The following is a 27,363-nucleotide window of genomic DNA, read 5'->3' as shown; positions in this document are numbered from 1 at the left end:
GTAATTACTCCACCTAAATGAGAGGCGGAAGCTATGTCGTGGGAGAGCATCTCCCACCAACATAGCGCGGTGTAGACAGCGCTTTAAGTTGATGTAACTTACGTTACTTGGAGTGGGGGGGGGTGTTTCAGACCCTGGAGCAATGTAAGTTATATTGACTTAAGCAGTAGTGTAGATAAGCCCTTAGGCTATGTCTGCACTGCACGGTCATCCTGAGAAATCAGCACTCGAGTTAACCTAGCCCAGGTGTGACCAGCCCCGCAGCAAATCCCTCCTGTGTTACTGCATTCTCACTGTTTCTGCACTCGCCCCTGAGTATCTGGAGGTTCTTTGTGGGGAGATACTATAGGATTCGTTCCTAGTCAATTGTGTCTCGTAGACTCATAGACATTAAGGTCATAAGGGACCATTATGATCATCCAGACTGACCTCCTGCGTAACGCAAGCCACAGAATCTCACCCACCCACTCCTGCAATAAACCTATCACCTATGTCTGAGCTATTGAAGTCCTCAAATCATGGTTTAAAGACTTCAAGGTGCAGAGAATCCTCCAGCAAGTGACCCGTGCCCATGCTGCAGAGGAAGACAAAAAAAACCCAGGGCCTCTTCCAATCTGCCCTGGAGGAAAATTGCAGGAGAACTTGTCTGTCCTCTGGGGGGAATTGTGGGAAGGGATTGGAGGACTATGAGCATTAGACTGATTTTTGCCTCCATTTTCACTGCAAAGTGGTCAGGTTCCAGGCCGAATGAAAGGGGAGCTTGGATTCTAACCCACCCCTGAGCCGTGTAAGCTACCCTGGGCTTAAAGCACCTCCAAACCCATATCAGAGGTAGGGGGTCTTGAGCTAAAGCCCAGGTCAGTTCTCAGGTTAACTGTGCAGTTATATACTTAATATGAATGTATTTGCAGTCAAAGGTACCTAGAAGCTAGCACAGGTGCCTTTTTATGTACTATAAATAGAAATAAAATGAAGTCAAATTACTCAGTTGCTGGGCAGATTTGTGGCCACATTTAAAGAATGTAACTTGTGTGTACGTGCATGCAACTTTGTACAGGCAATCACTTGCAAATGCAGTTCTTGCATCCTTACCTGTGCACACGTGCTAATGTATATATGCACTAAGAGCAAATGGGTTTTGTACTTGTAAATTATTTAATTTATGTGCACAAAAATATGCATGTTGAAATGACCTGCACATAGCAAAGTTGCACCCACACCAATAGAGATGAGGATGAAGCCTGTTTGAAAATCTGATCCTGTTGACTTGCCTGTAGATTAATTAGTTTTGTTTCAGGGGAAAAAGCAGATTTTATATATAGTATTGGGGAAACTGTGACGACTCAGTGAAGTTGATTGAAATGGATGGAGGGAAATAAGCCTGCATAATGCTGTGCTTTTCATGCCATGGAGACAATAAAGTAGTTCCAGTGGAAAGCACAGCTCTGTGAACATGTGGTTTCAATAATATTATGGTATGTGGTGACTGCTGCTGTGTAAAAGGAATTCAGTACACCATTTTTTGCATGCAGTCATGAGCTTTTTAGATGTCAGTTTTTGAATACTGGAGGCAGAGTAGATATAGGAAAAGGTGTTGTCTCAAAACAACTTAATTTGATCCTCCTCTTGAAGGCAAAGCTTTGAGCACGGTTATCTCTCTGAGTTGCCTTTTCAGATCCCTAAAGGCAGAGTTTCCACAACTAGTTGAGCTGGCTCTGTCTTGTTTTTTTGTCAAACTAAGAAGTTCCTTCCTGATAAAAACAGAAGGCAGCCTTGCTGATTGGGTGTGGCTTTTGAAAGGATATGACATCAGCCACATCCCTCGCTTTGTACAGTATGGTCTGTCTGATCTCTGGCTGCACACCAAGTGAATGAGGAGGTGTTTTGTTAAATCTGCTCACAGGTACTCGAGTTACTCTGAACCTGCTGCCGGCACCAAGTTCCAGTCTGCTGCGAAGTCTGCTTGACTTGCACACACGGAGTCTGCCTAATAGATTACTTGCGTAACTAGGATTTTTATCAGGGAGGATGGAATTTGAACTCTCAAGACCAACTGTGAAGTGAAATAACAGAAATTTGACTGCCTATTGTGGAATGGATGGTTCAGGAGCAAAGGGAAATGCCAGTAAATACCAGGGAGTGGAAGGACAGTCACATGCAACTTCTCTATCAAACCCACTGATGAGTGGTAAGTAATATAACTATATCTATCCAAACAATCTTCCAGATATTCTTCTGGTAGTGATGGAAGGGCCCTGGATGGTATATATGCAGAGCTCCAGAACTGTATTCTCCCAGAAGGCTTGTTTACATGCAGTTTGTAGGCAGACATCCGTGTACATGTTATTGCATTTTAAATGGTGTTTATTATGCACTATTTATTATGCACTATTAGTGCTTTCTGACAGCAAAACCAAACTTTATTTTTTAAGCACTTCACAATATTAGGAATCTGAGCAAAGTAAAATAAGCATTACAGTCTGAGCTGGACATAATTGAAAAAGAAGTTGCAACGTGGGCATGTTTGGTTTGCATTATTGCCAGCTGAACACTCAGTGTTAGCTCAGCGAAAAAAGTTCCTCTTTTGTTTTTAAAGATAGACTAAAGAATCTTTGCTAGTGGCATTACAGATATTTGTGGATTATTCTCAAAAGGCCAGGCTGTGAACCCCTTTCTGTCACTGATGAGTAGTTACTCACACAAGTTGTCCCATTCTGTTCACCACTCTGAGTAAGAGGCTCGCAGTCTGGCCCAAAGTGTTTGAAATACAAGCAATCTCTTTTCACATATAGCTTGGTCAGCGGTGTTTCACTTGGCTTTCGGGGAGGCTACGCTTTCAGTTCATGGCTAGTGTGCTGGGGGAGGAAAAATGAAGATAACATGCAGTAACATTGTAGTATTCCTCTTTCTTTCATGAGAGCTCTGGAAATCTTCCATTTTTTTATAAACCAAAAAAAAATGATGCAGTTAGATTATGAGAACTACAAGGCCAGCTGCAGCGCAGAAGTGATCAAGGTGTCTGTACTGCTGTCTAGGTTGATTTTGTTTTTTGCTGGGGTGGCGGAATAGTGATAACAATAAAGTCCCAAATGAGTCTGGATTTGAGATGGATTCTTCCTAAATGGATGACAGGTTTCCAGCATCTAGAATGAAGGAGGAAAGTCTGTGTTTGTATAGAGCCTAGCACAATGGGAGCCTGATCCAAGACTAGGGCTCACAAGCCCTATGGTAATATAAATAATAAATAATCATACGATGAAGCAAAGGGTAATGGCACTAATTTAAGGATTCAAAATAATATTTAGACAGGAATTTTCAATGAGGCCTAAGAAATTAGACACCCAGCTCCCATTGAAAGTCAGTGTGGCCCAGGCTTAAGGGATGAACACCTGCATAACCCACGGCAGACCCCCAACGGTCCGGGGAACCTCATATTGGGAACCACTGCCCCAGCCTAAATGCACTAGTATGCAACACAAGGAAATTGCGAACACATTGACTACGCACACAGCTCCAGATCGTGATGGCATAACTATGCACTTTCACTCTTGTGGTTACTCTGTTGTCACCTGAATCCCTTGTGAATGTATACAATAGCCATGTAGTTCACACATCTGTCTGTAATATGTGTATTTGCATTATACTTCTGTCAGGATAAGCTTGGGACATAAGGTGTAGGTAACAATAAAAGATCAGAGTCTAACTCAGAAAAATTGTTTCTCAATCCAAAATTTGGAAATGATCTGTAAACATATCTCTGCTGAAGCTCATGCAGACTTTGTGATGGCATTGGTTTCAAAATGGGAAAGTTTGAAGGTTTTTGAAGAGACTGAATACAATACAAACGGTAATCCTACGAGGAATGAATATGCGATGTTGCCAAGAGAGCTTGAAGAGACTATACTGTACGGTTAAAACTGACCCAGAAGAGTAGGAGAAGTTTGGGGTTTAAGCTCTTAGATTAGTGACATCCTCATCCCAAAATGTTTCACTAGAAAAACACCAGTACCTGAGCTGATACTAGTAGTATTTCTGCTCTTCAGTTTTTAGTTGTTCCTTACTGCTGATTCAGGTTTTCTCATGTGGATGCTCAGAACAGCATGCCTGACAATCATTGACCCCACATAGGAAAAATGTGGGACTATATTATCCATACACCCAACAAATAAAAACCATTTCCATGACATCTACTGCAAATGAGCAGAGACAGCTGTCCCCATTACTCTGACAACTTGACTATTTCCTTATTCTTTAGATGATCCCACATTCCAGCCTAGAAAACCACCATATATTGTTCATGGATAAATGTGATTTAATAAACAATATTCTACAGACATTGCTTTTAAAGCAAAATCCATAGAATTATGAATAGCATATTACCCTTCATCCATCAATGTAGCATGGCTTGGGCCCACTGTGGCACTATCCATACGGGGACAGATCTTTTGCTGGTGTATGGTGCTGTAGTTTCAGTGAAGTCAATGGAACTTTGCCGACCTGCTTGTGAAAAGAAGTGAGACGCTACTAAATTACCAAATTAAAAAAAAGAATATAATTTTCTCTAGAAGTACCACAAAATGGGTTATTCAGAAAGACTTACTGCACAAATGTCGGCATTCTGCACTGACTACCACCAGGAAGGGTGCATTGAGGGCATGTCATTCCTCCCATTTGGCCTATTGACTCCTCTAGATTCCACAGATCTAAGTAATCGTTACAGAGGAGTGAATCTTTTTGCCCTTTTGAATTCATGATCTTTGTCTGCATTCCAGTCTTTCTCTCCTCTACTGAGCTGATTTCAGCATGCCTTTTTCAGAAACATAACAGGAGATAAAGAAGTGTTCACCGCTGGAAAAAATACACTGGCCCACCTGTTTGTCTGTCTGCGATAAGAACCCCTATTGTAAGGGCTTTATTCCATCTTCAGCAGTTAGTTTAGACTTGTCTGCCAACATGCTGTACCAGGTACCAGTAAAGATATTTCACTCTGGCCTCAAACCTGCTTTGAGCTGTTCACTTTGGGATAACAATCAGAGTTCCATTGAAATTGCTCCATCCTTTCTCTTAGCCCCAGGATGACAACCCCTTTAAAACAAGTATTGTTGAATTGTTATCCCAAGAGAGTTGCAGAGCTTGGACTATTCATGCCAAATTCCTTTCAATTTACTTTGTTTGAATAATATAATAAGCCTCACAGATTGGACTATTGTTATCAGATGTGTGCGACTGTTACCTTTTTGATTTGCCATTTGGTAAACTGCCCAGAGGCTTCAAGTCTGGGAAAATGTGAAATGTGCCTCATTTTTGTTCCTTTAATAACTCATTGTTTCGGACAGAACAAAAGCCAAATTAATCTAGGATATCCCGATACCACCGTCCCTAAAATATTACCATTCATGATTTACCTGCTACAGAACTTTATAAATCAGAGACATTACACTAGTATATGTCCAAAATTGCCATCACTTGTCTTTGTCTTGTGCCGACGTAATATCTTTCAGTTGTTATCATTGAAAATAAAAGAGGAGTAATCCGGCAGCTTTGGTCCTAGCTACCTAAGTCAATGGAGGTATCTAACTAGCAGTTCATGGCTTAAAAGGTAGTGGCTGCAAGCAAGGCATTTTCTGTGTCGGGCCCAGGACTCTCAAATGTATTTGTTTCCTCTCTTGGTCCACCAGAGCTAAGATTTGTTGACCTTATGTGCTTGCTTAAGATCTCTGTTATTCTCTCGAAAGGGTAAAGGATTTTTGGTAGCTTATTTGATTACTTTTGGGGACTTTTCATGGTTAAATGTTTTATTTCACATATGCGATACTGATTGAATAGTGTGGTCAGATGGCTCATGCCACAAAGTCTTTTGTGTTAAGGATATTGATCCTTTTGCTGTTGTTTCAGTATTTGTAGAGGTGCCTAATGCTAAGAGAATTAATGTTAAATAAATAAATTAATAGATTCAGCAACCAGGGAAATTAAATATAACAATCCATAAGCATAAATGTGAGTATTCTTTCACGTATTTGTGTGGATCTACCAAGTCCAGGGATGGTTGGCAAGTCTTATGAAATATATCCAATTGCTCTTTTGCCTGACAAATCCCAAATAAATCTTTCTCTCTTTAAAAAAAATAACTTGCCAATTCCTGTATCAAATTGTAACCGTAACAATTTCCCCAGTATAAAAGACTCCTACAGATCCTATCACAGCCATTCATGCTGACAAATTTCTGAGTATATTTTTCCATCAAAACCTTACAAATGTCAGTGCATTTGCAGACTGTCACATGTCTAGTATCAAATTTTAAATACCTAGACTCCCTGGAACCAGTAGTTCAAATCCTAGCTTGACATAGGACTTCAGCTTTTAAAGGTAGTTAAACTGACTTCCATCTATTTTACTGTATGCAGGCCTTTCAGACAAGATCTTAAAACCCAAAGATGTGTTTGTTTATGTGGACATGGATGATCTCAGAGACGTTCTCATAGTAGTAGGGATATCTCCTCATGTCCTTGGATGAAATTTCACTCCTCACACCCACTACTGCTATGGTGTGCTGGTTCCTGGATTGTTGCTAAAAGTTGTTTCCATTTCAGTGTTTTGCTTTAGGCCTGAAATCATGCAAGGGAATCTGGAGGAGTGCAACGCACTGATTCCTTTTAAAAGATAAGGTTAGGATAACAGTATGTAATAGAGATGTTTTGATTGAACCAAGATGTATAAAGTGATGGGTAATAACTAGGGCTGTCAAGCAATTAAAAAATTAATCGTGATTAATCGCACTGTTAAACAATAATAGAGTACTATTTATTTAAATATTTTTGGATGTTTTCTACATTTTCAAATATTGATTTCAATTACAACACAGAATACAAAGTGTACAGTGCTCACTTTATATTTATTTTTGATTACAAATATTTGCATTTCAAAAAACAAAAGAAATAGTATATTTCAATTCACCTAATACAAATCCTGTAGTGCAATTTCTTTATAATGAAAGTTGAACTTACAAATGTAGAATTATGTACAAAAAAACCCTTCGGACCGACGCATGTTCATTTTCATCATCTGAGTCAGATGCCACCAGCCGAAGGTTGATTTTCTTTTTTGGTCATTCGGGTTCTGTAGTTTCCACATTGGAATGTCGCTCTTTTAAGACATCTGCAAGCATTCTCCACACCTCGTCAATCTCGGATATTGGAAGGCACTTCAGATTCTTGAACCTTGGGTCAAGTGCTGTATCTAGCCTTAGAAATTTCACATTGGTACCTTCTTTTCATTTTGTCAAATCTGCTGTGAAAGTGTTCTTAAAATGAACATTTGCTGTGTCATCATCTGAGCCTGGTATAACATGAAATATATGGCAGCATGCAGGTAAAACAGAACAGGAGACATACAATTCTCCCCCAAGGAGTTCAGTCCCAAATTTAATTAACGCATTATTTTTTTAACAATCATCATCAGCATGGAAGCATGTCCTCTGGAATGGTGGCTGAAACATGAAGGGGCATATGAAAGTTTAGCAAATCTGGCACATGACATTGTAAATAAGAAGCAGTCAGCAGTATCTCTGTCTATCAGTAAATGTAAACAAACTTGTTTGTCTTAGCAATTGGCTGAGCAAGAAGTAGGACTGAGTAGACTTGCAGGCTCTAAAGTTTTACATTGTTTTGTTTTTGAGTGCAGTTATGTAACAAAAAAAATCTACATTTGTAAGTTATACTTGCACGATAAAGAGATTGCACTACAGTATTGGATGAGGTGAATTGAAAAATACTATTTCTTTTATCATTTTACAGTGCAAATTTTTGTAATAAAAATAATAATATAAAGTGAGCACTGTACACTTTGCATTCTGTGTTGTAATAGAAATCAATATTTGAAAATGAAGAAAAACATCAAAAAATATTTAATACATTTTAGTTGGTATTCTATTGTTTAACATAGCAATTAATCACGATAAATTTTTTTAATCGCAGTTAATTTTTTTGAGTTAATCGCATGAGTTAACTGCGATTAATCAACAGCTCTAGTAATCACTAGCCACATCAGGGGGTAATAGCTATGTCAAAGGTAGTACATAACTTGTTTCTATTAGGATATAAAGAAGTATTTTGGAGGGAGTTTTTTTGTTCAGCAGCGCGGGGAATGGAAATCCCACCATTCACTGAGTTGTGTCCATTGTCACGGGCATACATGTCTTTGGGCTCGTCTACGGCAATTAACAGCGCTGCAACTTTCTCGCTCGGGGATGTGAAAAAACACCCCCCCCCTGCAGCAAGTTGCAGCGTTGTAAAGCCCCAGTGTAAACAGTGTCCCAGTGCTGCACCGCGACCACACAAGACACGTTAAAGTGCTGCCATGGCAGTGCTTTAGCGTTGCCAGTGTGGACAAGCCCTTAGTATCCCCATAGAGCAGTGGTGGGCAACTTGCGGGCTGCGGACCACATGCAGCCCATCAGGGTAAGTGCTGGCGAGCCACCAGACAGTTTGTTTACATTTGCATGGCCACCCGCAACTCCCACTGGCCGTGGTTCGCCATTCCCGGCCAATGGCCGCTGCTTCCTGCAGCTCCCATTGGCCAGGAACAGCGAACCGCGGCCACTGGGACTGCGGGCGGCCGTGCAAATGTAAACAAACTGTCTAGCAGCCCGCCAGCCGATTACCCTGACAGGCCGCATGCGGCCCACGGCCTGCAGGTTGCCCACCACTGCCATAGAGTCTGCCAGGTGCTATTACCGTGCACTGTCAACAATAAACCTGTCCTCGTGCCTTTGTGTCTTAACGGATCTTGTGGTCATTGGGCAGTTCGCTCAAGGTCAGCTGTGCCAGCTGTCTGCGCAGAGCTGGGCCGGCACACAGGAAGAACACACACACGCAGCCAAACATCTAACCACACAGAGCACACAGCAGATTCTTAATTCCTACTGTGATTACAAGAATACTGACCACCAAAACTTGAGGTACAAAGTCAATGGGTAACACAATTACCCCTGGGTATTCCGGCACCAATCATGATCAACTGTTGTTAGTTTCAGCCCATCTCTGGTTATTAGTAAATAATTTAGCAGCTGCAACCTTTTCAAAATATCTTCCTTTTAGAATTAGTAAAATATTCTGAGCTTGAAAAAACCCCAAAGGTATTTTAAACAATTCAGAGCTAGTTGCAGGCTAAATAAGAATAAGACTGTGCTGTGTAAATTACTCTTTTGTCCTCCAATGGGAACTTAGTTGCTTAGTGCTTGTTTAAAACACTATTTGCATTCTCATAAAATGTATCTTGCTTTTTACTCCCTCCAAATGACTTAAGGCTGGCAGCTCAGGTAATGAAACACCTTGACCAGAACCATTGCTACTGCTGAATAGAGCAGCATCTCAAGCAATGTATTAAACAAGTGGAAATCAGATAATACTTAAGAATCGCATTAGAAGGAAGCAGACTTACTGAATTTCCAGCAGTCACCCAGTTTAGATAAAGTCAGGCAATGAAATAGTCCATGAAATTCTTGACCGTTCTCTTCTCTTTCTGCAGATTTTGTTTCAGACTGGTCTCCCTTACATGATGCCTCTATCCACGGGCATTTGCTTGCTCTGAAGAAACTTATCAATCAGGTATCGTTTTCCTGAGGAGATGAACATTCTGCTGCTTTGGTCATTGGTCCCATTGTTGAATGCAGGCTGTATTTTATATTGTAAGGTATCTGAGATTAGTACAGTAACTCCACTTGTGACGGATGGTTTTATGATAGCTAACTTATTATCGATGCAAAGCCATATAAATGAAGCCTGGATTCTGCAAGCAATTATGCATGTGCTTAACTCTTGCACAAGTATTCCCATTGAAGTCCCTGGAACTACTCATATACTTCAAGTTAAGCACGTGTGTTAGTGTTTGCAGGATTAGGGCCTAACTGAGCTATATCCTTCTCTCCTGTTGAGACACTAGTTGGAGAAGAGCAGTTATTGGGGAAATGCCCTGTGTTTGATTTTGCAGATCTCATGAGACTCTGCCATAGTTGAAGGATTTGTGGTAGAGCTAAATAAAATATTTGTAATGCAAGGTTTGCTTTTCCATCAAAACTCGCTCCTGAAATCACAGAGGTTTCTGGAAAACAACTTGATAAAATTCCAGAATTTCTTGACAAAATTGCAAATAAGATATTTGCAAAAACCAAAAGGTCACTTTTATTTGAGAAGTCACAATTTTAAATCTTGACGGAAAAGGTCACATGGCACAGTGGGTGATGTAAACGGCTGGGAGCCAAGATCATTCAAGGAAATTTAAAATATGTAAAGCACTATATAAGTGGTAAGCATTACTGTTATTGCCTCCAATAATAATTTCTGTTATTTTACAAGGGGAGCAGTGTTAACCTCATTACAGCAGATCATGTGTCTCCTCTCCATGAAGCCTGCTTAGGGGGCCATCCTGCTTGTGCTAGTGTGCTGTTAAAACACGGGGCTCAGGTAAGTATAACACAGATATTTAGAAGCATATCATTGAAACTCAGTTTTCCCTGCAGGGTAATAACTGGTTTAATGAATGATGAGAAGAAAACCATAGGATTGCATGTTGAGATGTCTACAGTATGTTATGTAGGAGGAATTGTGTGATGTGAAGGAATGTACCATAATGAGTTAAACAATAAAAAGACCAGTTGTATTTTTAAAAACGTCTATTTCAAGCTCCTGATATTATAAGCTGTGTGAAAAGAATGAACCCTGCTAGAGTTTTCTGGACCAAATTCTAATATAAATTAAAGCCCATTTACACTACTCCGGTGGTGTAAAGGAACATGATGTGGGTGTAAATGTCATTTACATTTTAAGACCCCTTTACACTTTTGGAGGAGTGTAAGTATAACTAAGATCCTGGGTCTTTTAGATTTTTTTATGTAATTATTTTGACTGAATCAATATATTGAATAGCCATTCCAAAAAGCACAGTGAGATTTAATTTATAATAAAATATGTTTTGATAAAATATTAAATATAAAATTTTATACTGTGCATGTACACTGTGCCTAGCTTAACTCTAAGCATATTGCCACTTTTTACATAAAAGACACTTTTTAATAAAGCAACAAAAAAGTACAGATTTAAGCAGCCCCTGCCATTATTATTATTTATATTTTGGTTTCATATATTCATAGATTCTAAGGTCAGAAGGGACCATTGTGATCATCTAGTCTGGTGTAACACAGGTGACAGAACTTCCCTAAACAAATTCCTAGAGCGTATCTTTTAAGAAAAAACATCCAATGTTGATTTAAAAATTGCTAGTGATGGAGAATCCACCATAACCCTGGATAAATTGTCCCAGTAGTTAATTACAAGGGCCCTACCAAATTCACGGTCATGAAAAACATGTTATGGACTGTGAAATCTGGTCTTCCATTGTGAAATCTGGTCTTGTCTGTGCTTTTACCTTATACAATACAGATTTCATGGGGGAGACCAGTGTTTCTCTAATTCGGGGTTCTGATCCAAAAGGGAGTTGCAGGGCGGTCTCAAGGTTATTTTAGGGGGCTCATAGTATTGCCACCCTTACTTCTGCGCTTCCTTCAGAGCTGGGTGGCTGGAGAGCAGGGTCTGGTGGCTGGAGAGCGGTGGTTGGTTGTTGGGTGCCCAGCTCTGAAGGCAGTGCCCCACCAGCAGCAGCACTGAAGTAAGGGTGGCAATACCATTCTATGCCACCTTACTTCTGTGCTGTTGCTGGTGGTGGTTCTGCCTTCAGAGCTGGGCTCCCGGCCAGCAGGCAACGCTCTCCAGCTGTCCAGTTCTGAAGGCAGCATCGCCACCAGCAACAGCACAGAAGTAAGGGTAGTAGTACCGCAACCCCCCCTCCCATAACCTTACAACCCCCCACAACTCCTTTTTGGGTCAGGACCCCTACAATTAGAACATCATAAATTTTCAGATTTAAATAGCTGAAATAATGAAATTTATGATTTTTAAAATCCTATGCTCGTGAAATTGACCAAAATGGACTGTGAATTTGGTAGGGTCGTATTAATAACCCTCATGGTTAAAAATGTACACTTTATATCCAGTCTGAATTTGTCTAGCTTCAACTTCCAGCCAGTGGCTTGTGTTATACCTTTCTCTGGTAGGCTGACAAACCCATTATCAAATATTTGTTACTCATGTAGGTATTTATAGATGGTAATCAAGTTACCCCTTACCTCTTGGTTAAGCTAAATAGATTGAGCTCCTTGAGTTTAGTCTTGGTTCTAGGCACTTACCAAACATATAGGAAGAGACAGTCCTATCCCAAAGAGTTTATAATCCTGCAAAAACGTATGTGCATGCTTAACTTTATACATGTGATTAGTCCCACTGATGTTAGCAGGACAGATCACATGCATAAATGCAGTACAGGTGTAAATATGCAGGATCAGTGCCTAAAAAAAAGCAAGAAGCACATAAAAAATGGAGAGGAATGGAGACAATGTACAAGCAAAGTGTCCAGAGTGGTGATGAGTGCAAGTCTCATGGCATTTCTGTTTGTTTTTTTTTCCCCAACAGAAAGTATTGACTTTTCGGTGAAAAATTTAAAACTGAATATTTTTGTTGGAAAACCAAAAATGTTTATTCACAAACGTCACCACAATATCTACCTCCTGGGAGTTCTAGGTCAGGTGCCTCATGCCCACCTTCTCCTCGATGGGCTGGGCTCCCTGGTCGGACTACATTTCCCATGATGCACCATGGTCTCCTTTCTTGCTAAGCCACCATGGTACATCATGGAAGCCCCTACCATGGTGCATCATGGGAGATGTGGTCCAGCTGGAGAATCTGGCCCATACAGGGCAATGGGGGCATGATGATCCCAGACAACTCCCAGGAGCACCATGGTAGTATTTCTGACTCAAATAGTTTTCAGGTTTGGGGAAAAAAGTGTGTTTTTTCCAATGAAAAGTTGATATTTTCAACAGAAAGTAGACATATTTTGCAAAAAAAAAAATTAATTGAATACTCTCAATATTGCATTGAAAAAACAGTTTTGATGAAAATACTCATCCAGCCCTAGTTAAAATATTCCCGGATCATTACTGTTTTTAAGGAAACTACTTGCCTGTTGTTTTTCCTTCAGGTGAATGGAGTTACTATTGACTGGCACACTCCTTTGTTCAATGCCTGTGTCAGTGGCAACGTGGCTTGTTTGAATCTATTATTACAGCATGGAGCCAGCCCACATGCACCATGTGACCTGGCTTCCCCTATCCATGAAGCTGCTAAGAGAGGTAGGTTACTCAGTCAAGAGTCGGAATTACTTTTCCTTTTACCAGCACCTTGCAGCTGAAGCTAGTGAGAGAAAGGAAAGACCGGTCGGTATATTGAATTCATGTAAAATTCAAATATATCATTGATAGAACCATGATACTTGTTCTCAGTGCTGATATCACAGTTTCTACCTTTCTGTCTTCATCCGTGACACCTGCTCCTGGAGTCCCTAATCAGCTCCTGAGGTCCTGAGTATATGAGGTGACCTCTCTTAACTTTGTCCACCACACAATCTGGCTCGCAAGCCCTCATACCAGCTTGCACTGCTGCGAGGGATCCTTTAACCCAGTGGTTCTCAATTTTGGTCCACTGCTTGTTCAGGGAAAGCCCCTGGCGGGCTGGGCCGGTTTGTTTAACTGCCATGTCTGCAGGTTCGGCTGATTGCAGCTCCCACGGTTCGCCGCTCCAGGCCAGTGGGGGCTGCAGAAAGCGACGTGGGGCGAGGGACGTGCTGGCCGCCCTTCCTGCAGCCCCCATTGGCCTGGAGTGGTGAATTGCGGCCAGTGGGAGCTGTGATTGGCTGAACCTGCGGACGCGGCAGATAAACAAACCGGCCTGGTGCACCAGGGACTTCCCCTGAACAAGCAGTGTACCAGAGTTGAGAACCACTGATCTAACCCAAACATTGCCTTTGGGCCTCCCACAGCTTAACTACTGTCATTTGGGTGGAGGGAAGGGTGCAGGTGTTTCCTTATCTGGTACTTATCTCTCCATGGTCTCCCATATGGCGCTGTTCATTGGAGGGGAAAGTATCCCACCAGGAGTGTTGCTCTGGCCTCCATCTACCACAGCTTAACAAAACATTTTTAACAGGTTGAACTTGAACTCCTCACCTCCTAAATTAACAGACTTGTCCACCATAAGGAGAATTCTGTGAAGAGAGAATTACTGTGAATTTTCTGAAAGCACTGGAAATCAATACAAATTTTCACAGACACTTCCATTCCCTTGTAAGCACTTCATGAAGCAAGGACTTGTATTTCTACTACTGTTCTAGTCTTATGGATAAGAAGACTGCTTTAGTGCTTTGATGGTGAACAAATGCCAGCTACTACTTTCCATTAAGTATTGAGAATGGACAGTGATCTCACATTAGCTAGCAATAGGCATAGTAAAATGAGACCCCCATAAAAAGCAAAATATTTCAGCTAATAAATGAGATACAAGAACCTAGGAAGCAACTGGGCTGCCTTGCAAGGACCTTCCATGATTTGGCTTAGCTGTTCCTGTTTTTCAGTAAAGACATTACCCAACAAATAAAATGCATTCCTTTGAAGATGTCATGGCATAATTTGGTCATGTGTGTAATGTAAACTTTCCCCCCTTACATGGTAATATTCCTAATGGCTATTGTTCCCTTGACCAGACTAGAGAGAGAGAGAGAAAACGAGGATTCCAATCTCTTGAAAAGAGACTGGGGAAGAAGGGGCCATTACAGACAGGAAATCAAAAATGGCAGAAATGACTGGATGAGCACCTTTGAGACCATTGTTGTCTGTGAGCTGTGTCACCTGCTGCTTCTCTCCTCCATCCCACCAAAATGATTCATTATGGGATGGGTAGACAAAAGCATTTTGCATGTAGCAAAATCTTGGGGTCCAGGGAGAGGAAAAAATGGAAATCTAAAATCTCTTGCCAAATCAATGGAGCTTTACTGATCTACACTGGGCTGGGGGGAGAGTTATCTGGGCCACAAAATGAGGATTGTTCAGAAACCCCTTATTTTTATTATTTGACCTTCCTTTATCCTTTCAAAGGACATATTGAATGTGTTGAATCCCTCACATCTAATGGAGTAAGTATCGACCTCAACATCAAACATCTGGGTACTCCGCTTTATGTGGCTTGTGAGAATGAGCAGGTAGCCTGTGCCAAGAAGTTACTTGAATCAGGTAAAAAAAAAAGTAAAATGATGTTCTTTTATTTTCTGTAACATCTCTTGATACTCTTGATATTCCAGCTTAGGGGTGCTCACACACTGGAATTCTGAAACATTTGAATCGTGTAGGTAGCTCTGGGTATCACGTTCGGAATTTTAAGTTGACTAGAAGGGATATAGCCACACAACTTCCATTGAAACTACATGCACCTCATGCAGGGGGCCAGACTGCACTGAGCCCTGCATTCTTGGATCCTTTGTACACCAGTGCAAGGGCTGGACACAAACATGGTCATCCATTCAGCAAGATGCTTAAGTATGTGCCTCACTTGTAGCACGAATGGTCCCGCTCAGGTCAATGGGACTCCTTCTATGTGTAAAGTTAGGCACATGCCTAAGTACCCTACTGAACTGTGCAATCGCATCATGCAAACACTGGAAGACCAGAGCACCACCCGCAGTGCTAGCAACTCCACAGGTGGTGGGAAAGGGGATGTGGGGACTGAGAGTGGAGCTATGTCCCTTCCCTACTCCACAGCATCCAGGTGACTGGTCTGTGGCCCGTAAGAGGGTACAGCAGGTACCACCGCTGTTTGTGGCCCCCCAGAGCAGAGGCACAGCCTGAGGCAGAGTATCTCAGGGAGCTTTCATTGATTAACAGACCCCCATCATCCCATCCCAACACAGGCAGTGGTTTAAAGCCATAATCTATGAAAATTCATCTCTGGTGGGAACCTCCATTGCTGCAGGTTGGTCAGAGACCTAGGAGGTAGCAAAGGAAATGGGATGTTCCGGCTATGACTTTTTTTTTTTAAACTAATGGGATCATATTCTTGGTTCTACCTTATTTTCAGGAGCAAGTGCAAATGGTGGCAAAGATCTGGATTCTCCTCTCCATGTGGCTGCCCGAAATTCCAGCGCTGACCTGGTGCACTTGCTCATTGACTTTGGAGCTGATGTGCGAGCTAAGAATGCAGAAGGCAAAAGGCCAGTGGAGCTGGTTCCACCAAGCAGCACTTCAACACAAATATTTGTGCAGAAAGAAGGTGTCCTTTAATATTTGTTTTATTCAAAATCATAAACCATAGGTGACTGAAAAAAGGGCACATTATTTACTATGCTGCACTTCATGTTCTATATCATGGAGCAAAACTGAAAATAACTGGGCTCAGTTCTCCCCTCAGCTATTTGGACACAATTTTCATTAGCATCAGAGTATTAATTTATGAAATATTATTAATTATTATTTTTTTAAAAAATTATGGAGATTCCAGCCTCAGCAAAAAGGAATTTCCAGTCACTACAAATGCTGTAGAGTATTATTTGGATCCCATGCACCTATGGCCCCCAGAGCTTTTCCTGAGAGTCCAGGGCATCAGTGAACAGACTTGAAGATTGTAATGTGTCACAGAAATGAGCTTAGGAGACGTATTAAGCAGAAGAACTTAATCAGCTGGGAACTTTCCTCTTTTTGACTATCAGTGTTCTTGCGACTGGCCCTAAATCCACTGAAGTCAATTGGAAACTTTTCTTTTACTTTAGTGGGTTCTGGGTCATTCCTGGGTTGCGTTAAGCTAGTGATTCTCCTTGGAGCATGTTAACAAATTTGCAAAGCATAGAAAGTAACCTCAAATCATCCAGTGAGAGTTGAGCCCGATTACCAGAGAGTAGAAATGTACCCACTGAGTTTAAATAATGTAATTTTTGTGGTACAAGTCCAGCAAATGCCAGGAAAATCTGTGTTAAAGTACAGCTGGGAAGCTTTTAATTCATGCAGTATAAAAATGGTAAATGGACTGTAACCATGATCTAATTCCTTGCCTTTTGCTTTATATTTGTGAGTCAAAACCTTAAGAAGTAGCAAAATGAGTCTGAAAATTAATAGGATACAGAGGGCCCTAGACAAATTAGAGGATTGCGCCAAAAGAAATCTGATGAGGTTCAACAAGGACAAGTGCAAAGTCCTGCACTTAGGACTGAAGAATCCCTTGCACTGCTACAAACTAGGAACCGAATGGCTAGGCAGCAGTTCTGCAGAAAAGGACCTAGGGGTTACAGTGGACGAGAAGCTGGATATGAGTCAACAGTGTGCCCTTGTTGCCAAGAAGGCCAATGGCATTTTGGGATGTATAAGTAGGGGCATTGCTTATACATACAAGTAGGGGGAGGTTTAGGTTGGATATTAGGAAAAACTTTTTCATTAGGAGGGTGGTGAAGCACTGGAGTGCGTTACCTAAGGAGGTGATGGAATCTGCTTCCTTTGAAGTTTTTAAGGTCAGCCTTGACAAAGCGCTAGCTGGGATGATTTAGTTGGGGATTGGTCCTAGCAGGGGGTTGGACCAGATGACTTCCTGATGTCCCTTCCAACCCTGAGATTCTACGATTCTAATTTCCTATGGAGGCAGTAAACAGCAGTTAGTATCATTATGTTAAACAAGATACTGCTGGTATAATCCACCACTTTTTATGCCAATGTGACTCTATTGAGATCAGTAGAGTTACACCAGTGTAAAACTGGAATAATACAGTGATAAATCAGGCCCAGTGTGTTTAGTCAGTAATATTATGAAAACAATCACATGGTGTTGCATGGCACAGATATTTGGTCTTTCAACACATCGTGCTGTATGTTACAGAACTCAAATCCTCTTTCTATTAGACTTCTGACTCGCATCACATGTGTTCATCTGAGATAAAAGAATATGTCATGCATGCCCAGGGAGAAGCCACAAAACCACATGTAACATTGGAAGGACTTAGTTGAGAGGGCTGGACAATAATTAAAGTTTCTAAGGGAATTTCTGCTTTTACAGTAATTGAAGCCTGTACTTATAAAATTACGGAGAACATTTTGCTACTGAGTAGTGTTTTGCAAATATTCTTCAAAATTCCTTTTTCTGAGTAAGTTCCAGGTTTGCTAGAAGCTGGTTTCTGAATTGTCTGGTCTGAAGCAATTGAAAACAGATGTGAAAATATACAGCCTCTTGTTTAACGTTCAGATTCCCTTCCTGTAGTGTTACTTCCTTTTGGTTTCATTCAGATTCATTCTATGAGTATGGTGATCTCTGGTACAGGCAGCAGGTGAGCTATAGTATTTCTCACAATCCTGTGCAGCTGCCATTATTCCAGTAGACTCACTTACTAATCAGAATTGGTTTCCATTCTGTTTTCTTTTCCTCCATCTGGTAAATGCTTGGAAGGCTCTACCTACAAATGTGCAGGAAATGGTAGCATCTAGGGGTTTTTGCTTCAGTAGACTATTGGCCGAAGTACCAGCCTACAGTCACCCATATGAACAATTACAGAATGTTGTTGCCCCAGTCTAATGTTTCACTGCATATGTTTTCTGTCTGAATGATACAGATAGTTGTGCGTGTGTTCCGGATAACTAACTAAATTAAAAATAAAAAGCACTGCCTTGAATTATCTTGAATAAAAGAATTACTTGACATTTTTTGGTTATTTTTCAGGAGAGTGAAATTGATTTTTTTTAACTTTTCTCTTTTTCAGTGAAACATTTCTGCTTTTATGAGAGTGTTTTTAAACTTTTAAGAAGTTCTCAAAGAGGCATTTACTTATGGCAGAGCAAAATAAAATGGACAAAATGGAATGCATGATGTAATATTGCAATAGTCACTCCTGTTCCCATTGATGTCAATTAGCAATTTCAAAAGATGAGTCTGGGAGTTTAAATTCATAACTTTTCTAACACTAAAAATCATGGACTGAACAGAGACACTGGATTTATGGCTTATTACAGCAACCTGTAACTCACTAACTCCCTCTTTTTGTCCTATGGCTGAAGGGGTTTTAATGGGCCACTCTATCTTGAATGGTCCCTTAAAATATGTGCTAACTACTTATGCTATACTATCTGTGATGCTCTGAGTACATTTCCTAGACCTGAAAAATTCTTGTTTCTGTCACCAACAGAAGATGGTCCAATAAAAGATATTACCCCACCCACCTTGTTTGTCTAATTGCAGTTCTGCCAGTTTCAGTCAGAGCAGACCTGGATTCACCACTTCCTTGCACCATACATAGTCTTTTAAACTTGTGTAACGTGGGTGTAAAATGCTACTGTTCTGACTTGGAACAGTCTTGTGCACAGGTGCAAATGGCAGCATAAGATGCAAAGCAGTGGCGAATGAAGCCCTGTGTATTTACCAGGTTCATTAATTTATGTCTCATTTCAAACTTTTTCAAGCTAAAAGAAAAGGAGTACTTGTGGCACCTTAGTGACGAACAAATTTATTTGAGCATAAGCTTTCGTGAGCTACAGCTCACTTCATCGGATGCATCCAGTGAAGTGAGCTGTAGCTCACGAAAGCTTATGCTCAAATAAATTTGTTACTCTCTAAAGTGCCACAAGTACTCCTTTTCTTTTTGCGAATACAGACTAACATGGCTGCTACTCTGAAACCTTTTTCAAGCTGTTACCCAAAAGCAGTACTAGCTGCTTCCATCAGTACCTTCCACTCCCTTACTCACAGCTACTACCAACACAGCTTCTCTGGTGACCACAAATGCCTTTATCTTGTAGCTTCTTTTAAAAAATCTTAACTGGGACCGACTTTTAGCTGATATCATCATCTCTGCCTCCCTGATCCCATTTCACTTATTCCCTCTTGCTTTCTAAAATGCCTCATAAAGCTCATCTCCTCTTACACTGCTTAAACCCACCCCAATCCTGCCTTCCCCCATTAGTGCATCCTGCTTGTCGGCTCTCCTTATCTACTCTGACAGTAACCATTCTGTTGCTGTAACTGGTGTGTATGATGAGATAGCTGTACAAATGACATGTTATATGATCCAACTGCTCTGTATTTAAATACGTCATAGTAACTACCTCTTAACAAGAAGGGTAAGCCCTCATTAAGCATATTATTCTGTTACATTTAAACAAAAGAGATAGATTCTTTACTAGGGCTTGCATAAACAGCATGAGACTATTTAATCTTGAAGGTTTAAATAAGGGATTATATATTGCGTCTTTTGCTATGTGTTTATCACAGTTATAGCGTTATGAATACTTCTGCAGAAACCAGTGGGCCGCAAACTTGAATCTCACTCAAGGGAAAGGATTTTGAAGAAAGCATTAATCATCTCTTATTTTCAAGCAACAGAAAGACATTTTGTGTTATAGCTTGTAGGAAAATAATACAGCTACTAATTATACCTGTATAAGGTATGTATGTATGTATAAGGGATTAAGAATGACTGTGTTTGGTTCTAAGACAACACATTTACCTTTCAGAGTAGCAGCCGTGTTAGCCTGTATCCGCAAAAAGAACAGGAGTCCTTATGGCACCTTAGAGACTAACACATTTATCTGAGCATAAGCTTTCGTGAGCTGTAGCTCACTTCATCGTATTTACCTTGTGGGCTTGACTTACCACTGCCTTGCCTCTTGTATGGTCATTTACACCTGGGCAATGTGGGGATAAATTGCTTCTACTCGAGTAAGTGAGAGGAGATTTCTCATTTGATAGTGTTTAGCGCCTGTTTTTGCGCTAGAGTAAATGACTGCACCAGGAGCATAGCAATGGGGAATCGGTCCCTGTGTGCTGTTTTCAGTATTCAGCTACAAAATCTATTTATAAATTACAATCTTTCTCAGAGCCAGTGCTAGGCATAAGCAGACTAAGCAATTGCTTGAGGTCCTGAGCCGCTCATGGGGCCTCCTGTTTGCTTTTTTAATATGTGTTGTGTGTGGGCCCCCCCCCCCAAAATATTCCAGCGTAGGGCCCCCAGTGGGCTAACACCACCTCTGATCTCCCTTAAAAAACTAACTACCTGCTCCAAACACCTTATGACTAAAATTATTTGGTAAAGAATTTCTAGTGAGTTGAGCTTTTAGGAGCCTGCGGGAGCTGAGAACTTGGGAATGTTGCCCTTAAGTAAAGGTGGTCTAGCCTGTACTACACAAAAGTTGGCCTAGTTACATATCTACAGTTTCAGTTCTGTGACAACTGATCTTGGGTCAATAAAATCACATGTTATAACTTGTCTTGTGGCATCTTTCTCCAGGGCCCCTGTCCTTGATGCAGTTGTGCCGCCTGTGCATTAGGAAGTGCTTCGGACACAAACAACATCATAAAATAACTGGACTTCTGCTCCCGGATGAGCTGAAACATTTTCTTCTCCACATTTAAACATTTTGTATTCAAAACCATACCAGTAAAAATAAGGCGAGGTTTGCCATAGTGTTGCCAACTCTTGCAATTTTAGTGTGAGTCTTGTGGTATTTGATGTTTCTTTGAAAGCTCCAGCTGGTGGAGTCATGTGCTTAGATGAGAATCTCAATTTTCATTAAAAAAGAAGTAATTTTCTAGCCCTCATGGCTGTGGAGAAAAGCTTGATAATGTGACCCAGCTCAGAAACCAGAAAGCAAGTAACATGAGGACGAAATTTATCATTTTTGTAAAGAAAATCTCATGATTCTTTAAGGCCTGATTTTTGAATGCTTGGGGTTGGCCATACTGCAGTACAAACATCATCTCAGATTTAATAAATAAGAAGGATGGCTGAAGTCTTGCTTTAAGCAGCAACCACCTAGGATGCCCATGTTGGCCATAGAAGATGTTCCACAGTCTTGTTGCCTTTTATGTGTAAGGAAATGGAGCCAATTCCAACCCTGAAAAGCAAGTAGGGAGATCTGGCGTGGGAAAACTGGTTAATCATTTGGAGCAGACAATTCAACTCTTTGAAAGATGATCAAAGAATTTGCTGAAAATTTCTTCCTAGAATTGAAAGAAAAGTAAAGAAAAGACAGTGAATGTCAATTATTTTATTGAGCTAGGTTATTTCTGCCCTTCATGTTTTAAACATGAAAATATTAACTAGTTCTCAAAGAATATTCTGTGTTTTCAGAATACCCAACAGTGCATATAGATGAGCACCAGCCAACAATAATCTATTCAGACAGGCATCTGAAACTGTTAGGGGTTTACATTATTGTCATTACAGCATAGAGATCATTGTTGAGGGTAGCTTCCTGCAGTTGGGAAATAGTAGGAAAATTATTTTTGATCAGCCATTAAAAACACTTATTCACTGATGTGTTTTGAGACTTAATGGCCTCCTATCTCAGTATAATTTCTCCCTTAAGGATACATTTTTCAAGGACACATGTTGGCAGGGAGGAAGTGTTCTTCCGCTTTATGGTTTGAATGAAAAGTGAAATTTCCTAAGGATTTATCAGCAGTTCATCAAAAAGGACAGCTTCATTTTTTTTCCTCCAGAAAAAGTTACCAAAGAGTTCATTTGAAGGGTGAAATAAAAATCTTTCTTGGAAAACATTCTACCTCTTTCTTAACATTTCCCACATGAGAGACAATAGAAACAATTATCTTTATTGTAGAATAATATAGTAAATAATGAAAACATATAAATAGTTAGAAAAGTCCATCCCATATAAATACTTTGAAAACTCTAGTTCTTTCCAGTCTTTCGAAACTAAAAATAAAATTAGAACAATAGTGAATCTGCGCCTCCCCCATTTTTTTCCCCCTACTTTAATTTGGATGTTGGTCAACCAAACACAAAGGTTTAAATTCTGTCTCCACTGAAGTAAATGGCAAAACTCTTGTTGACATTAGTGGAGCCGGATTTCATGCAACAAGACTCAATTTTAGATTTATTCACAAATATTCTACAAGTTCTTTGAGGTCTGAGTATACTTTTTTGGGTGGAAAGAATGATTATAGTGCATTTTAGCTATTCTCTCTCTCTCTGCAGGTAGCTCTCTGCATTGACTCTCTGTTCAAAGAACGTTTGAGTCTGAATAGAGATGGATTTGAAGCAAAACCCCAGAACTGCACACTCTGAATTTGGGAAAGTCTGGATCAGGATCTGAGTACAAACATTCTAGCTCAGTCTCATCTCTAATTCTGAATCATGGTGCTTTTATATAGTGCTTAAGCATTAATATACCAGGTGCATATACTTTGGGATATCGACATACTGTCCATCTCAAAAGAATACACATGTAGATCCGAATGCTGCAATTCAGTAAATAACACTTTCAAAAATAATTTTCTCCTTTTCCAATTGCCAAGACCTCACTAGGATTGTGTTTCCCATGCAGAAGCTGACTGCATTATTAACATGCAGAGTGTATGAAAATGGTTTGCATTCAGTGCTGGTGATATCATTAACTTCTGCAGGAGGAAATACACAGTACTTAGCATGTAAAAGGACACACAGCTTTTCAAACACACAGCTTTTCAAATAGAGCATCTTTTTAAAAACTTTTCCAATACACCTGTATGGTTTACACAGTGGACAAACATGGGAACTTTAATAGGATGTCCAGATTTCCAATTGTATGCTCATATTTGGTCCTTTGGTATGTAAAATGAGCATTTACATCCCTACCTGGCATACAGATGTGGGCTATAGATACCCTGCTTAAAGGCTTGATCCCAGGACTATTAAGTCAACAAGACTACTTCCATTGATTTTAATGAGCATTGGATCATGCCCTAAATACCCACATTTGAAAACTAAATATTCAGCTCTCCAAATTTTAGGATCAGAAACAGTAAGTAATTTTGTCTCAACAGTTTTGCCAGTTACTTTTAAACTTCTGATTTTGTGACCTCAATCAGTGTGTTTGTAGGGCTAAGCTAATATCCTGAGATGCTTAATCATATCAGGTGGTGAGGGCTGGTTTTTGAGATTTGTTTACCTTTTGAAGATTTAATAACTTGGCTCTGTTTACCTGAATCTTTTTATCTTGTATAACTAGGATGAATTCTCTATGCTCATTTTCCATCATCTCAATATATTTATTTTTAAATCATTCATGATTGAAACTGATGGATTTCAGTTTTATGCACAGATATCTTTGAAACTATAAGGTAAGATATTTCCAAACTTGAAATCATGTCAAATGCCACTCAGTGTTTGAAAGACTGTCATGAATATATTTTTGTAGATTCTAGGCTGTCGTTTTGTTAAAGGATTCTATTTCAGCAATTTTTAACTAGACTATTCAACCACTATTGTACATGATGTTTGCTCAAAATATATTGTGTATATTCCAAGTTTGGTTTTCATTTTTTAATTAGCGTACCAATTTTGCATTATATTTTAATATTCTGGAGTCCTAGGTTGAGGTCTAATACTCTGGCTTGTAACAGGGAGCTAACAACGTTATTAATAGTATACAGACTCTCATCATAAGGTGGAATCCTGTCTGAGTCTGGGGCTCTTGTAACCACAGTACTTTCCCTTTAAAATGTCTGAAGAATGCTGTGATAAGAGCTGAAGCAGCTGTTTGTCCCCTGAACCCGCATGGGAGCTGGGTCTCTCTTGAAAATTTCAGTTGTTCCTACGCCATTTACATTAAATAAATACACAAATTATTGTCTCAGTCTTTTAAAATAGATAAACTCTTCCTTACTTAACAGTTCTTGCTGGAAACAAATAGACAATGTGCTGTCTCTGAAACCTCCTCCCCCTCCTTTTAAAAACAAACAAACTTTTTATTGTTTTATTGTATTTTATCATTTATTTTAACTGTTTATTACAACAAACTTACAATGAAATGTTAACATACTGCATTGCACAGGACTTGTTCAGGATCAGATTAATATTCAAAGAATTGGCTAAACATTTTGGCTTGCCTCCTGGGGAACCTCCTCTTCTGAGTATGGTAGAAAGGGTGACCGGATTTCTAAATACCTATCTTCCTTGTGGCCCTTCTCTTGTGTACATAATTGGTGTGAAAGCTTTTCCCTTACAAGAACAGTCCATATTTTCTGACTCACATTGGCTTTACCTTCATTTAAACTGATAATTGTAAAACGAGTATAAATTACTTGCAAACCTTCTCCTTATGCAGATTCACTTTACTCTCTCCAGATACTTCCTGAGCCTGATTCACTACTGTACATTATTATTAGTGTTATGCCATCCTACTCACAGTAATGAATCAGGCCAATTAACTTTTTAATTCCTTCCCAACCCCTTTCTCCAGTTCTTTCTACAGGATTCGAGGGATCATATCTGTTTCTTTTAAGACTCCCTCAAAAAGGTCATAGGCCTCCCGCTCATTAACTTTGAGGTTCCAGTGCATGTAAAAAACGTATTTTTGCTCCCTGGCTAATTGTATCCCTAAGCAATGTTAGAGGCACATAAATTCCCAGATTTCTTTAAATAGTTAGAGAGACAAGGTGGGTGAGGTCATATCTTTTATTGGATCAACTTCTGTTGGTGTGAGAGACAAGCTTTTGAGCAACACAGAGCTCTTCTTCAGGTCTGAGCACTGTGTTGGTCGAAGCTTGTCTCTCTCACCAACAGATGTTGGGTAGACAAAAGATATTACCTCACCCACCTTTTCTCTCTGATATCCTGGGACCTAAACAGCTATACCAGTATTTGAAATAGTTGAACAATTTAACCAGAGCCGTGTGGGAACTGGAATTTCATGAAAAATTTCCATGAAAAAATTTGAGATTTTGAAATTTGATTTTCTTCCAAATCAGAATAAAATTTTTTCCCCATGCAACAGAAAATTTTCACACACACACATGCACACGCACACACATATCAGTCTGGGTTAATGGGAACACTTTTTGTTTTGATAAAAACTGAAATGTGTTCCAGTTTTGATTCAAAACATAAATTTAAACTTCAAAACAAAAAGGTGAAAAATCAAAACATTCCATTCTGAAAAACTGTTCCTTTTATTTTCAAAATGAAATTTCATCCAAATCAACACATTCCTGTTGAAATTTTCATTTTGACTATACAGCATTTCCCAATGGAACCACATTCCACTGGAAAATTTTCCAATCAGCTCTACTTTTAACTCATCCACTAGAGATTAGTCAGCATGTTGACAGATAAGACTTTTTCTCAGGCCTTGGGATGCTTGAGATCATTCATTTTGTAGTGGTGTGAGTCTGATAGCCCCAAATTGTACCACTATCCCTCAAATCCTACGACTCAGAAGATGATAAAGAGGTGAAATAGCAAAGATCAGAGCAAGGACCTCTGCCTCATGGAAAAGATAAATCTGTTGACATTTCCGGTGAATTTTTACAGATGTGGCCCAATTTGGCCTCTGATATAACTTAGAGGCACTTCATAACTGCTCTAATTTGTGCCTACATACCAATGTCTCTAAGAAGCCATTTCGATAACCATGCACTTCCAGCAGACAGCACTCTGGACACCACTTTCCCCCAGCTTCCACTCCTGGGCTAGAGATAGGAAGGGAGTGGTTCTGAGGCAGCAAATGGTTCTACACACATGAGACTCCTCAGCTGTCTGGTTAGGTCAGCTTGTATGGGTCCCTCTGTAGAACCAGAGACACATAAAGGGGCCTGAGACAGAGTGGAGGGTGAAAACATGGGAGCCTGCACTCTGATCACTCAGCTATTAATTAGTTTCCCTTGAGAAAGCTGATGGGGGTAATTAGTCAATCAGGCTAGGCAGCTGGATGGTCTAAGGAGCCAATTACCCCATCAGCCCAAGGCTGATAAAGAGGCAGGATGGAGGTGCCGGGGGGGGGAGAGAGGGAGTGACAGGTCTAGTTGAGCCTGGCCACACAGAGGCACAGAATAGGGAGACCTCTGTTCCCCTCAGGTCCTGGTGAGAGGGTCAAACACTAGGTTAACATTGTAAATAGACTGTTGCATGGGGATTGTTTTGGAAAGGGTTGGAGGGAACTCAAAATAAAAGGACCTATGAAGGTGCCAGCATGGGAGTCTGCAGTTTCTGCAGGGAGAGGGCAAAAGGGGAGCCATGCCCTGTGACAGGGCCATAAATGGATCCAAGAATCAAGCTCAAAGTCTTTACAGAATGCAATTAACTAGATGGTTATACAAGTCAAGTTTAAAGGACAACTTGGATTTTCCTCTGTTGACACAGCACTAGATTTAACCAGCAGATGGTGCTGCTGCATGTCTTCTGTTCAAGAATTTTTCAGAAATAACAAAGGCAAATGGAAAAGAAAATAGTAAGGTACGAACAGAGAATATAAATTCTGCCAAGAATAAAACATGCAGCCTCCAGAAATTTCCATTCCTGAACTTTGTAGCTTTTTATTTTATTTCAATGGCCTGCTGTTGTCCTCTCTTTTTATATTCATTTGTACAGGAAAGGAATTAACCAGGGTGAATGAAGCCATTAGCATTTATTGATCGTGTCTGACTTGTTTACTGGGTTTTAACTTCTTTTCATGGCTGAGAC

The 27,363-nt window shown here is 40.2% G+C and overlaps 1 protein-coding gene across 4 annotated transcripts; it reads left to right on the top strand.

Annotated features, from left to right (window-relative positions):
* The first annotated feature begins 1,678 nt into the window (after positions 1-1,678).
* ASB9 (ankyrin repeat and SOCS box containing 9) lies at positions 1,679-24,532 on the top strand. Of its 4 annotated transcripts, none has more exons than XM_038419383.2 (7): positions 1,679-2,188; positions 9,526-9,605; positions 10,353-10,460; positions 13,090-13,240; positions 15,038-15,172; positions 16,014-16,205; positions 21,190-24,532. In XM_038419383.2, exons 1-7 carry the CDS (start codon positions 2,095-2,097, stop codon positions 21,312-21,314), a joined length of 885 nt encoding a protein of 294 aa, XP_038275311.1. In that variant the 5' UTR covers positions 1,679-2,094; the 3' UTR covers positions 21,315-24,532. The 4 variants fall into 4 exon arrangements, with proteins under 4 accessions (XP_038275311.1, XP_043360084.1, XP_038275333.1 ...); XM_043504149.1 differs by having other exon boundaries at positions 1,786-2,188; positions 16,014-16,146; XM_038419405.2 differs by having other exon boundaries at positions 1,789-2,188; positions 20,175-24,206.
* Positions 24,533-27,363: the final 2,831 nt, after the last annotated feature.

Source organism: Dermochelys coriacea, chromosome 1 (assembly GCF_009764565.3).
Source record: "Dermochelys coriacea isolate rDerCor1 chromosome 1, rDerCor1.pri.v4, whole genome shotgun sequence".
Lineage (NCBI taxonomy): Eukaryota > Metazoa > Chordata > Testudines > Dermochelyidae > Dermochelys > Dermochelys coriacea.
The sequence above is the reverse complement of the archived record's forward strand: the minus strand, read 5'-3'. Positions and strand labels throughout refer to the sequence as shown.